Source organism: Pomacea canaliculata, linkage group LG6, assembly GCF_003073045.1.
Source record: "Pomacea canaliculata isolate SZHN2017 linkage group LG6, ASM307304v1, whole genome shotgun sequence".
Taxonomy (NCBI): Eukaryota; Metazoa; Mollusca; class Gastropoda; order Architaenioglossa; family Ampullariidae; genus Pomacea; species Pomacea canaliculata.
The window spans coordinates 11,590,725-11,605,806 of record NC_037595.1 but is presented as its reverse complement, the minus strand read 5'-3'; the positions used below and the strand labels follow the sequence as shown (position 1 = coordinate 11,605,806).

General features: G+C 42.2%; 1 protein-coding gene across 1 annotated transcript; it reads right to left on the bottom strand.

Moving 5' to 3' along the window:
• Window positions 1-1,282: 1,282 nt before the first annotated feature.
• On the bottom strand, window positions 1,283-7,915 carry LOC112567105 (hydroxylysine kinase-like). The gene is given in 8 exon segments (XM_025243651.1): window positions 1,283-2,612; window positions 2,615-2,959; window positions 3,164-3,344; window positions 3,675-3,799; window positions 4,386-4,505; window positions 4,925-5,096; window positions 5,535-5,698; window positions 7,778-7,915. Coding segments are annotated over 7 exon segments (1,218 nt in total). The 5' UTR covers window positions 5,694-5,698; window positions 7,778-7,915; the 3' UTR covers window positions 1,283-2,496.
• Between the last annotated feature and the right edge of the window lie 7,167 nt (window positions 7,916-15,082).

Below are 15,082 nucleotides of genomic sequence, written 5' to 3'. Positions count from 1 at the left end.
ACAGAAAAGTCTATGCTTACGATTACGCTGGGCAAATTTCGGTGCCGGATGCTGACGCCATGTTTTTCCTTCTGTACTTCCATATTTAAGATAAAGGAAAAAAAATACAGGAAATAAAATAATGATTGTTACGGGACGAGCCTCCGGCCCGACCTCTCGACCTCTCCAATGACCTTTGTAGGGGACCGCCCTCGCGTGGTGGTGAAGTGCTGGCTGATCATCATGGCAGGAAAGGTCGTACATCCCTGGTTCAGATCTCATTACAGGCACGTACTTCTTTGAATGTGACACCTGCTCGCAGGCCTGGTCGTGAGATTAGCCCCCTCTACTCCTCTCCTATTAAGAAATCACTGAAGGTGGAAGCATTTCAAAAAAAAAAAATAATAATCATCCCCCACCAAGTGACCTCGTTAAAACATCGTATGTCGTCGTCTACAAAGAGAGCCAGAAGCATGTAACATCTGAAGTGAAAACTCTTCACCAGCTAGTAACTAGCAAAAGAAACTAAGCTATTCTTTGAAGTAAGAACTTTGATGTAACGTGGCCTGAGCTTTGGAAGAGGAGTACACAGAAAATAAAGTGTCAACCCCGGAGCATCGGTACAGAAGCTTTGAAATACACTGTGTAGGAATCAGGAATACACTAGCGTGGTTAGGCTCGCTTGTTGGCCCCGGAGTAGCTCGAGAAGAGTGGTAAGCACAAGTTAAGTATACGTTGATGAACCATGTTGGGTCCTCCTGGCTATTGCTGATAGTATATTTATTTTGGTCATTCAAAAATTTTTGATCTGATTTGCTGTAAGGGACCGTTACACAGCAAAGTTACATTTTATACTTTCTTAAAATAATGCTGATATATATATAAAGTTCCTGATGGTTAGCTTGTAAAGAGTAAAGCGTATATCTAAAAGCGCACGACAAAAGCCCACGCGCACACACACACACAAAACTCTCTCTTTCCTTCACACTCATATATACATTCTCTCTCACACAGACACACAGACTCACACACAGAGCATATGTTCAGTGTATGTTTGTAATTGACCAAATCTTTCACTATGAGCCCAACTTCCGTTGCATTCCAAAGCAAATATTTTAATCTACCCTTATCTCCCGCTCACCCCCACAAAACAACAACAACAACAACAACAACAACATTCTTATTAATCTCGCTGTGTCCAGATAATCCCATCTGTGTGCGTGTGTGTGAGAACGTTCCCATAAGCCCTCAGACTCTCACTCAGATTCGCGCATGCGCACTGAACCGTCCAACGCATTAGTCCTGCCTTTCTGTTTGGTTTATTTTGCAAGCTTGCTTACTATCGCCATATCACAGAGTTTGGCGCACGCTAGCAAAGGGGCAGAGATCTTTAAGCTGCTTGATAGACAAAGACAAAACAAGGAGAGGAGGAGGTGGAGGTAGGGTGAGGGGAGACGGGAGGTTTTCCAAGTCAGCTTCACTTTTCTTGACACTGTCTACCGCTTCTAAGCTATAAATAACCCCGTGACGTCATGCTGACAGCGCCGTCCTGGGGCCAGGAGCACAACACTCGCTTTATTACAGCAAGTGCTTAGCTGGATGGCTTAGCTTACACCAGTCGGCTGAATAGAAACAGTTGAGCTGTCTGCTAAACGTTGGACAGCCAGCTTGGCGTCTAATGTCTAATGACAGTTCGAGTGGGATTATCGGAGTGAGCTCCCTTTTGAGCTGACGTGGGTGGATGTATCGTGGTCCTTTAAACCAGTGATAGCACTCTTTAACAAAACAAACAAATGAACCGTGTGTATTGAGATGTTTTACACTTTTGAGGATAAAATGAGGTCGTGGTGTGAAAATGAAAGGAAGGTAGATGAGAAATCAGTGTTCAGCTCCGGTTTTCGCAACGCCATGGATAAATGTTTGTTCATAGTCGGGTCATTTGACTAAAATTAGTCAAGATATACTTTTCTGGTCATAGAAAAGCTGGCATAATGGATCTGGGAATCGTTCTATACGGCTAAGAACCCGAGTACAGTGTCGGGACTGAAAATGTAGAGAAGAGGGACTTGGTAGGGAATGAAGTTACGAATGGTACATGAAATGCCAATGTGGCAGATGCCATGACAATCATCGGTGAAGAGCAACATTAGTCTGCTGTCATGCCAATGTCATCTTTTCCAAAACTTCATGACTGCCATTACATAGAACTTTTGTATCCAGTGGTGCTGCAGGTATCATTGAAGCAGATTCTTGCTTCAAGCGAAGTACATATACTGCATCGCACCCACATTCTGCTTCCTCAAAGGTATCACTTGTATAATTTTGTATGAGGAAACGTTTCAGGTTTTTATCCACCAGAAAGTAATTTTTTTTTTAAAGAATATTAATCAATCTGCTTAGTAATGAAGCGGAAAATGGCTGAACTAAGAATAGCTGCACCTGTTGCATTCGTGTGAAGGCGAGAACCCGAACCACAGACCCTGCAGCTTAGTTGTGTCACTGTGTCGCAGTCATCTGTCATACGAAGCTTCGATTGTAGACCATCTCGAGTCTAGCTTCCGGTGTAGGCGCGGCCCACAGCGAACGCAGAACGGGCCATCCGCGCGCCGCCGTTGTGAGGACGTAGTGGTTGGTGGGTCGAGGCTGTGAGTGTAGGCGCCCAGCACCAGCGACTGCGCCAACCTGCTGGCCACCGTCGTCTTCAGCAGCGCCCTCTCCAGGGCCGGCAACGCCAGCTGCGACGTGTACCCGGCTAGTATGTGACCTCCGACCTCCAAGGGGTCGAAGGTCGTGGCCGTGAGCATGACATAAGCGATGCACATGGCCAGGTCGTACAGAGGGTGGGTGCGGGCTACGTCCTGATAGTCTAAAATGCCGGAAATGACGTATTCTGTGTGATCGACAGACGGCGGAAGCTGGGAGTCACGATCTTTGACGATGACGAGGATGTTCTGTTCGTTGGGATCCCCGTGCACGAAACCTGTAAATAAATAAATAAATGAACGAGCACTATGTGGCTGTTCAGTCTTGACATCATCAGCAGATGATGTTGTAACTGATTAGCATTTTTTGATGGAGAAAATGGCTTTGATCGTATAATCTCGTTTTTCCCAGAACTCTCTCCTCCCCAATCCCAACCCTTATTCTCGTCTGTCGGTTCCTTCAGTTGTCAGCCAGGTGTTACCTTGTCTTATTTCTCCTCGCTTGGCAGCACACATCGACTGAACTCTGCAATGACCTCCTCCACCAGGCGTCGATCCTGTGGGTCCGCGACAGCGTGCGGTGAACTCACCCAGCTTCGAGATGTTGTTCATGCTCCACAGACAGTCAAAGATGTCGTAGAAACGATGATCAAAATCCTGCAGGAAGGAGCCAAACCATGACCCTAGACAACTACTTTGTTGAAATTCTACCAGCACTGACATAGACAACTTCAGCTCATTAACTAAATCTCAAACAGATTAATACAACAAAAATTACACCATAAGCGTTTTGCTTCCAATGTCTTACACTTGCAGGAAGGACATTCTCGAAGGAAGACAGGAAAAGCGAACCAGTCCGCAAAAGAAAGGAGCAGACATGTCAGCGCCACCCGAGCGGACTGTTTCCCACCCTCTCACCAGCGTTACGTCACAAATCTGATTTGTCTTCAAGGTAACGCTTGGAGGACAGAAAATAAAGATAACATACTGCAGAGCTGCGCTCATCTTGCCCAGGAACTGACCCACTTGGTAGCAAAGGTCAGGGGTCAGCGTGACGTCAGCCAGAATCTTCCCTGGCATGAAGGATCGCAAACACACTGCGTGCCTTCGGCCCTCGCCTGAGAAAGGTCAAAAGGCAACGTTATCGGCAGTCGTTCAATTTATCGTTTGTCACATCGATTACTTAGTGAAGCCTCCGGTTCTCCTTTATTTAACTGTTGTTTATTAATTTGTATTTTAACAAGATTGTTTCTAACGGAGAGTCTGTGTTGAATGCACGGTAAATGTCTGTAATCAAGCAAGTCAAATAAACCACTATCATCAAAATTCAAATAGGCAATTATGTCAGCGAAGTCGTAGTCTTGGAAAAAATCTGTAATCGTTTGTAAGGCGTTTTCCCTAGACGAAAAGTCATTTTGAAAGTCGCCTTGCGTGTTGATTTACATATAAAACCTTTCATATCAACTTTCCACGTGCATGACAAGACTGTTTTTAAATCGTATGAAAGTGCTTGACCTGTGTCGCGACATCTTACGAATGTCAGTCGTATACAGTCCTACCTGCCAGCTCAGGTAAAAACAAAAATGAATACAAGTTTAAATTCGCTACAACAATTACGGAATCGACAGCAGGGTCGATCCTGATAAGATGGAAAATAAACTTGATTGTTTGGTGCTTGCCTACATCAGCCATCTTCCACTTTACCTTTCCCGTCCGGGGATGGGAAGGTGTAGAAAGCCACCGGGTCGCCATTTTTATCAGGTAGCGGCTCCTGTACACCGATGCCACGCGCACTGAGATGCTTCATGAAGGCGACCTGGGCATCTGGAAACAAGAGAATTCTTGTAAGATATATCATTCTGTCTTTGCAGGAATAGACAGAATGAATGGATGGCAACGTTACCAACATCCAACTTCCAATTAAACTACAAGCAAACTACTCGATGTATTTCTACAATCAAACTGTTACAACCAATTGTTAAATCTATTACTGCAACTAACCAAAGACATGCATTATTATAACCATCGATGTATTAGTGAGAACAGAGCCAGTGAGAATTGCCAGGTTGCCGAGAAAATTTTCTTATCTTTGTTCGAGTAACCAGCATACCTCTTCAACCCACAATCAGTTTCTAAAGAAATCCCAGACTAATCCTAAATCAAACCTAAAATTCCGGCCTCACATTCCACCCAAGAGATGGCCGGATCCAGCCTCCTCATTCTCACCCCTTGTCCCAGCTTACAAAGAATCTCTGGTCGTTGAGTGTCCATGGAGTTGATGATCTTGAGCACATAGCCCTCGGGTGCAGGCGCACTCAGGTGTGGGTTGGAGGTGACACCGGAAGTCACGAGGTGATAGTTCTTATCGTCGTAGCCGTTCAGCTGACGACAGCTGATGATCTGCAGGCCGTAAATCTGCATAACAAGCACAGCAAGCCATGCGACAGGTCCCAAAATTACAGAATACTAAAATCTTTTTCGAAAATAATGTGCACGAGGACTTTTCGAAGGGTTGACTCATTATCGCGCCTCCATCCCCACCTCCTAACAACAAAACACAATTATTTGTTGACAGTGATTATAAAATTTAAAAAAAAATGATTGTGAACTAAAATTTACTAAAACCAAGCAATAAAGCTAAGTAAATCAAAAATAAGTAAGTATATTACTAACTAAGAAAACAATTAGGAGGGATGAGGAGTTGAGTGAAATTGAAGATGCGGCTTTCATCAGCCAGTGTTTTGCCATTTTAATCATTCGATTTTTAGTTGGATGTGTTAATAAATCTTCTCTGGCAGAGCGTTTTACCAAATTTCCGCAAAGCACAAAAAGAGCATAGAAATGAATGTATACCTCCTCTGCAGCTTTCGTAACATCCGATTGAGATACTTCAGGGGCGATAACCTCTCCTGGCTGCTGAATCCTAGGTTCGGCTGCAGAGTTTTGTCCCATGTTTAATGAGTTGAAATTTTTATCTCGCTCATCCGACGTTTCTGATTTGGTATCAGACATGATTTCTGTAAACACACAATCACACACACTTGCGTGTTCATAATTGGATTAAAGATAGTAAATACTAATATTTAGTATTTTTGATTGGATATCTTGTGGTTTAGATAGGCTGGCAGGACTTATGGCAGTTCTCACGAAGTAAGACAACGAAAAAAAAAAAAAAAAAAAAGAAGAAAGAAATATTTTACTGAAAATGAAAGGAAAAGAAAAGAACAGTACAGTGGGAAAGAAATTTTCGTTATCACTAAATTCCACATCCTGAAACCGATCCAGATTTTTTCGGTCAGTTTGTGGCCCGCACTTATTGATTAGGTGTTGCCTCATTAAGCTGAAAGCCACAGCACAGGGATGGATGGTTAGCGTCTGCAGCCAACTTGTTTGTGAGGGAATGCAAAATCCACGACAAGCTATTCTTTTGAACTCTTGTTGCGTTAGCACTAGCGATGGAAGTAAGTGCTGACAACAACAGCATCTGAATTTTTTTTTTTATCTTATGAAGGAGTCAGGCCGTTGAATAAGTTAACGACGGCAATATTCGACAATTAAGTTTCCTCAACACACAAGTATTGTAAAGGCATTGTATTCTTTGCACATCCTGCAGATGTCGCTTTCTATTATCATGTTGTTATTGTTGACATGCCAGATGCGCAAACTCTGTCGTTACTGATCTTGCTATTGTACATATAGCAGCCTATCTTTCTACATCTCTCTCCATCTATTGTCCTTCATCGTCGGAGTCATCTCCGTACACTTGATGAACTATTTTTGCTGAAATCACTGGGACTATCGAGTCAGTGGAGGAGCTGTAGCGAGGCTGGGTCATTGTGACCTTTGCCCTTCTCCGTTCATGTCAGATAAGCAAACATAGAGCGATGACTTTGCGGGTAAGCAGACAGCTGGACGAGGTGTTATCTAAGAGTGCATCAGATTATAAATAAATAACATGTTTGGTGCTACGGTTTGAACATCAGTGCAAATGACAGGTTTACAGGTGTTCTCCGGTCAGGTGTCACTGGTTGGAGCCGCAACAAACCTCGAGACTCCGACTCCACAGACCGTTATGTATGATAGAGTAAGTGAACTTCAGCAACAAGCAGACTATCTACACTGTCAGTCAAGTGTTTGTGATAGCACTGAGCGGTCGGGTCAAAACTGCTTTGGCCTACATTTAGTATGCCTCGGTGTCGTGAAACTGCTAAGGAAAGGCAGAGAAGAGAAAATATGGCAAAGTTTAGCGATCTTTAGCAAATATAAGCAGAACTTTGGCATGAAAAGTAAATTTGGCAGACTTGTGCACTGTATTGTGAGGCAGACTGAACAGATTATGGGACAGCGGAAATATGAGCTTCATCGCCAAATAAAAGCTTGACAAGTCCTGTCGTCCCCATCCTGCTGTATGGTTGTGAAACATGGACCTTGCTCATCGACACGCTGAGACGGATCAGGCATGCAAAGTAAAATTTTAAAGAGACTGCTCCGGATGTCTTACTAAGAAAACAACCAACGATTTTGTTGGCAGCACGGTCGCCACCTTGGTGGGTCTATAGGAAAAGTGCTCAAAGTTCCGCCATGACACCTTACAGAAGACAGCCCTTTAGGGGTTCCTGGAAGGAGAACGATGTAGAGGCAAGCAGAAGAAAACCTTTCTGGCGAACGTAAAAGGGTGGACAGGCCACCCAGAGAGGGACCTTCTAACAAGTGCACATCAGCCCCGATGATGCTGTTGCGATTCATCGAACCCTTCCCCCTACCCTCCTACAAGTACAGGGGGAGGTCCGGCTTGCTACGGGTTCAGCCGCTGCCAGATGAAGGTGATAAATATGATGATGATGATGATGACGACGGCGATGACTGTGATACATAGCGAACACAAAAGAGAAAGCATATCATTGCCATTCTAGTTTTCCCACGCTATATTAAACTAAGCAAAACAACATAAACCACATACAATTTACTTTTAGTAAAAAACTTTAGAGCAGACGACGTGGGATCAAGAACGCTAACTCATTATTACATGTCCACCCATACTACTCCCTGTCACGCGCAAACCCAGTCACACACCTACACTAGACTTGCTAACTTACCTCACACGTTGACAGTCAGGGTGAGCACCCGATGTCTACTCTGCAATCCACTGTTTGTTGCTTGGCCTACGTGTCTAAAACATTGTACAACAAAGTGAGCGAACTGTTACCTGCTGTACCGGAGTTAGCGATGTGCTGACCTCGTTTGTGGTGTGAAAGATCAACTGTAGTGGGACATTTAATGCTGGACTGGAAAGAAGATTGCCCCACGGCACAGAATCAGGAGCGGTGTGGTTATATTATTAATTATCGACGAATGTATTTGTATAATGTAACCATAACATTAAATAACTTTTTAATTTTTTAGAATCTCAGCTCTTAAGTATAGCTAACGAACAATAGTTTTTGTCTTAAATGTCAACTGTTGCCTCCAATTTTCTAAAGTAAGGGGAATAACTCTTGTTTCCTTTGTTGAGCTGGAGTAGCTTCCCTTAACCTTTCACGCAGGTCTAATTGTCAGAAAGAGTGGATTTTTGAACGTTCTTTTCGGCACCGGTCGTTGGGAGGTGGGAACCTGGACAGACACGCCTGTCCTGGATGACTGAGTAGGTCCTACACAGGACAACCAGTCCTCGGCACTCCCGTTTCTATCTACTTGTTTTAGATTTTTATCTAGAAGTTGATCACGTTTTTGTGACCATGAACTTGTGTTTTATTTACATATATAGTAATTGACGAGGGTAAATTACGTCCTTTGATATAATAAAGTCCCAGTGTCCAAAAACACATCGACGACTTTAACAGATAATATACTGTTTGGGCTTTATTTTATATTTTTTCCAAATGATAGAAAGGTAGTGCCGCTAAGGATTTCAAGGACAGCCGTAAATAGAAAAATAATGTTGTTTGTTTTGATTGGACTTGGATTTTTGGTGATTAATAAGGAATATAGATAAAGAAGGCGGGCTGCTGAGGTAAATATTTTCGATATGTTAGGTCATTTCAAGAATATAAAAGGGATCTTCTAGGCAAAGACTGAAACAACTTTAACTCTGAACCACCTTTCAGCATCCTGCACTACATTTCGTTCACTTCCTTCGTCCAGTATGCAAGCTAAGAGGTATGGTAATGATTCTACTCACTTTTGTATTGCTTAGGATTAGTGACAGACTTTAGCTACACGTATTAAAGCTAAAGGAGACTAAGTAGTTGTAGTTAGTGTACAAAAGCAAAAAGGAAGAGTTTGTAACAACCAGAAGTAAGCTCCTTGGGAGGATATACATTTCAACCCAACGCTGTGGAAAGATGATGATGATGATGTCAGTGTGGGAGGAGTTTTTTGTAACGAAGAAATTTGTATTCGCACAAGTTTTTGTCAACAACTGTTTTTTCCTTTTTAATTGAGACATAATTACATAACTGAGTTTGACTGAAATATCGAACTTAGTCGAGAACAGTGTTCAAGTGTCGGTTTCTGTCCTCACCAGGCTGTCTGATCTGATGTTGCTGATGTTACTGTTCTCGGCGGTAACTTCCCTCCCTGTTCCTGAAAAAGTCGAAGTTGCACGAGAAGTTGATCTTTGTAAGTTATTCATTAGACCCTTTTTTTAAATTCTGTCTATAGTGCGGTGCTCCATATAGACCTTAATAGAATTTGTTAAAGTTACTGATCAATTGCTTTTAAAATAAAATCAGAATTGACAAATTATTCTGCAGTATGTCGAGACATATTGAACTGTTTTGTTTGAAGTTCAGTTCCAGGAGACTACGATATCACGCCTTGACAGTACAATAATTACCGAATAGTAAAAACAATGATAATAGAGCAATAATCCAATACTAAGTATTAGAAGTATATTTTTTTTATTGCATTTGAAATAAGCACGCTGCGTTTTTCAAACACAAAGTGAACTCGCAAATTTATGTAAACTCAAAATAAACATAGCATGAAACGTAGACCAAAATATATCAACAAACCAAAAACATAAAAGACACATCAGCATAGCATGAAAGTAGAGGAACAAGATCTCTTAGTCAAGGCGTGGACGAGAAAGCTTAGCTTGAACTCATGAGTTTTTGGTGATGAATGCAAAATACAGAAAAAAAACATTACTTAAACTAGACACTTAAACGATCTTCCAGGTTCGAATATCTACCTAAATACACATACAGTCTTTATTTCATTGTCATTGTCCATGAAATGTTAATAAAATAATCTTTTCAGAATTTCTGTCTTGTTTTCCAGCACTACTTCGGGAGAGACTATTCCCATTCACGTGGCCTCCTCTTCGGACCGTTTTCCGCTTCCCGGTGCCTTTCGACGACTTGATTCCTGCTCGGCATTGGCCTGACCTGCGTTTGTCCGGCCTGGGCCCCTGAACAGGGTAGCATCACATCCAAGGGTCCTGAGACGCTGTAAGCAAGTCCTACAGAAACCACTGCAGCAAAACTAAACAATTCCCGTTGTTGTCTACCATTGCTCTTAATAAAATTTTCTCAACTGTTTGGTCGTTTCACGCTTTAATTACATAAAAAATACAGTTGTTTATTATAATGACTTTTTACAAGGCAGACATACATAATCTCTGTCTCTCATAAACACACATCTTTTTTTTTTTTTTCTCTCTCCTTCCCACAATAAACACACCAACTGATTGTTAGGAAAAAAGTAAGCTACAACAAATTGGATGGCTGAAATGAAGCATCTTCGGCAAGATGTGGATGTTTTCTTTCTAGAACTCCTTTATTACGGTTGGAGCTTGTTCGTCTCATTATTTTTATTGGAAGGAAATAAGGACAGGAAGGTTCTGAAAATAGTTCGTGGTTTGTCTCACAATAAAAATATGATAGATGCGTTTTTCGTCTTTAGTCACTCAGTGGGGTTCGAATCTGTAGGAGTAAATATTTAGTTTCTATTTTCCTTAGAATTATGGTTCAATGATATATATATATTTAACCGGAAGCTATCAGCTGGCATAAGTCCCAAGTAAGTAACACCCGGAAAAGATGACATCATAGCTTTCCTTTCAACATTTGCACATGTCATTACTTTCTATAAATGTTGCTCCGACCTCAAAAGTTGAAACAATAAAAGTCACATTTTTGGGAGTACTTTGACGACAGATACGAGAATTAGGACAGTCGTTAGACGATCTAATGCATGTTGAAAAGTTTTAAGTTTTAGAAAGGTATTGTACAACTAGCTCTTATAAGCAACAGTAGTTACTATAAAACAGTATGAAAAAACGAATTATCGGTAATTTTGAAAGCGAAGTCATCGATCAATTCCTTTTTCTAGGCAGTCAACAGACGAAAATAGAAGCAAACTGAGATGAAGTCTCGCTATGAATGATGATGTTTGCACGATCCAGCTGCTGTAGCAGGGGGATGGTGTCGCTGTGACCTACCTCCTCGACAACAATGACATACTTGCATACAATGACTGTGACCCAGACGTGTGAAAATAGTGAGTTCTGCGCAAAACAGTAGACAGTCTACAAGCTTGTGCCATGCTATCTATTCTTTCTAGTCTGTCCCCACCTTCATTCTCTCTTTCTGATGTAACTGAGCAATATCTGGTTGAGGTGCGGCACCAGTGATAAGAAGAAGGATATAAATATAACCCATTGTTCGACATTGATATCTGACTTTTCCTGCAAAACTCGAAGAACAGTCCTCTGTCTGATTCTGTCCTGCGAGAATGGATACAAAAAGGTAAGCTGTCCTCCCTCTGAATATTTATTTCGGCAACATGATGCTAAAACAGTTATTAGTATATCGGCTGAAGAAGTTGATGATATCAACAATGGAAAGTAGTCTTTCTCGTCACTTGGAATTTCTTGTTGTGGCCAAATTAATCACTCCCTCATCTTTTTTTCTCTCATCGCCAGCTTTATTTACCTGGCCCTGCTGACAACTGTGATCACGGCAGCTTCGCAGAGTGTCCAGCTTCATCCAGGTGAGAACCGACTCTTCCACAAAGCTGGAAGAATTTTATACAAAGTCTTCCCCAACCTGATATATGTGATGGACGATAGCAACACCAATAACACTACACAATGGCTACCTAGGACTACAACATTTTAATTTGTTTTCCATTGTAAACTACAGGTTGTGGAGGTGAATTATTTTTCACTGTTTACTCTACACTATCGACTGGTCTGCTTGTGTCACTTCTGTTGTCTTCTTATGTCCTCAACTTTCTCTCTTTCTCTCTCTCTCTCACTCTCTTACATACACACAAACATTTGTGGTCGTGCTAGCGAGTCCTGGCTATGTCCATCGAGACTGTCATGTGTTGCAGACCTGCTTGAACTGCTAAAAGGTGAGATAGTCCTGCCCTCTACCTGGCCCCTCGGCGACAGGTACTGTACCTGCGAAATTCGCTGTTGCCAGGCGACATCGCAGAAGCGCAGGGCCGTGACCCTTGCACTCAGCATGCCCATGGTGCGTCACAAGCGCTGCTGCGGCTGTCAGGACTGTTTGCTGTCACAGCAGCTGGCTCTCTCAGCTCTCACCGTCGTGTCCTAAATAATAAAACTACTTCACATGTGGCTAAAAATGTACAAATGTCACGGTTGGAGGCGCATAAATTTCACAGATGCGACCATGGGAATAAAATTGAACTAGGATGTGCTATTTATTGTTTTATCTTGATCATGTTAGTCATGAAGAGAGAGAGAGATGAAGGGGGTGTCACGCACAGATGTTATTTGTTTGTCTTGTTGAGGTTAGAAAGGAAAATCTGAAATTATTATTTTGATCTAGGTTTTTAATGGACAGAGTGATAGAAGATATTTTGACCACTGCATTCTATGTTGGCCAGTCAACCATTAATTTTCAGTTCATTTTAGTCACATATCAACAAGACTAGGTTGTGTGCCATATATTTAGTGACGTGTTCACGCAGCTGGCATTTGAACTCCCAAACTAAACAATATATACAGTATTTATATTTTTAGGAGACGGGGGGAGTTCACTGAGACAATCAAGTTTGTCGATGACCTTTATGTAGGTCGTGACCGTAGGTCGTTTCAGATAAGATAATCTACAAAAATTCTTTTATGGACCTGCAAAGTGCTTGACAGGAGGTTCACGACAAACATTGTAAATACAATTTTTGCTGTCACGAGTGTTTGTCAACACCTCGGCCCCAATCCACTCAGCTTAAAATTTATGTCACGTTTATGTGTATTAGATACTGAGTTTTAAATTTCTTAGACCTGAAGCCTGGAGTACCGCCATGGAACTGATATCTTCTACAGACCAAACTCCGGGTTTGCAAAGGTCAACAAGGGCACCTCAAGCGCCTCATCCCAGGACACAAAGCTTCTAATTCTTCTCGTGTAGGCAGCTCTTCGTTTATTGGGTGATCTAGGCCTACCACAAGGTAAATAGGCACGAAAATGGTGTCAACTGGTGTGATCTCTCCAGGATGTCAACAAAGCGGATCTGAAAACCAGTTTTCTCCATCTGCCCAACCTACGTCGGCCTCCTTTAGTCGATAGTTTACCGGATGTTTGGAGGGTAGACTGCTGACGTCACCGGCCGACTTACAAGGTACAAGTAGCCAAGGGGGAAACTGCTTCTGACGAATGAGAGGTTAGTAGGTGGATATAAAAGTGACAGGTGATAATACCGCCACAGAGACAAGTGTGTGAAGCTCGGACAACGATCTGTCGTTAGCTCTTTCAGTTAAGATGCACGCAAAAAGGTATTTTGTCTTATTTTGTTTCAAAAGTGCTTTTTCTTGAGAAAAATGACATAAGAACATTTTAATATTGTCCGTGTAATCATCAGTACACTGGTGATAGTCAAAACTAGAACTTTCTTGTTGTGGCCAAAATAATCGCTTCCTGACTTTTTTTTTCTGTAATCAACAGCTTTATTTACCTGACCCTGCTGACAACCCTGATCACGGCAGCAGCTTCGCAGAGTGTCACGCCTCCGCCAGGTGAGAGCCAACTCTTTCATAAAGCTTTATGTAAAGTCTTCCCGGAAATAATAGATGTAAATGTTTAGGTTACGAAGGGTTTTATGCAGTCTTTGCCAAACTAACATATGTAAACTGCAATACCACCGACCACCACCACCACCACCACCACCACCACCACCACCACCACCACCACCACCACCACACCACCACACCACCACGATGTCTACGATGGCACCAACGACTACAACGTTTTAATTTGTTTTCAATTGTAAGCTACAAGCTTTCGATGTGATTTATTTTTACTGTGTTCTCTTCACTGTCGCGTAACGCGATCGGGTGTAGCGAGACTTGCTCTCACAGGCACGCTCACAGTCACACAAGCAGACTGTCACGGTGCGAGCAGCGAAGCATATCGTCCCCACACTGCAGCAAGCGACACGTGACATACACAGTTGACTGGTCCGCATGAACCACTTCTTGTGTTTTATTTTGTTGGGGAAGGAGTCGTTTTTGTCACTTAGCAAGACGAGCAGATTACAGTAATACTTTACTTTAGCAAGTCTTGAACCAAGGACATCGTCATCTTTTTTTCGCTTGACACTGTAACCTAGCCCACGTGACCAAAAAATACTGATGTTTTAGTTGATGATGATGATGATGATGATGATGATGATGATGATGATGATGATGACGACGACGACGACGACGATGATGATGATTTGTAATGCGCAGGTTTCCTGCTTAACCACTTTAAATACTCTCTCGAACGTGTTAATGAGTCCTGGAAATGACTATCGAAACTGTCATGTGTTGCAGACTTGAGTATGGATACTGCCCCTACCACCCCCGAGCCAATGATATGTACCTGCGAAATTCGCTGTTGCCAGGAGATACGGGAGAAACGCAGGGCAGTGACCCTTGCACTCAACATGCCCATGGTGCGACACAAGCGATGCTGCGGATGTACCAACTGCTTGAAATAATCAGGCTGCTGCGCTTCTGGTTAAAAACTTATGAATGTCACATTACCTGTGGGCAGAAATTCCACAGATAACTAACCTGTTCATGGCAATAAAATTGAACAATGATGCTATTTTTAGCATGTGTGGCTTATAGTATATTCTTTATCATCTTATTGATGGAGAGAGTGAGATAGAAACAGAGAGATATTTTTTTTACCCCAAGCCTCTAACCTATTCGTTTTTATTTCGCAACTGCTGTTATCATATACTTAGTTGTATGTTCACTCAGCTGAATTTGAACTCCACAAACTGAAAAAAAGTATTTTGGTTTAATTCACTTGGATAATCACGTTTGTCGATGAACTTAAAGTAGCAAGTCAGGGTCACAGAAAACCCTCCGCCATCTTAGCTAAGAATGGAATAATTTTTTTCTAAGATCAGCAAAATGTAGGACGGAGTGTTCGCGAG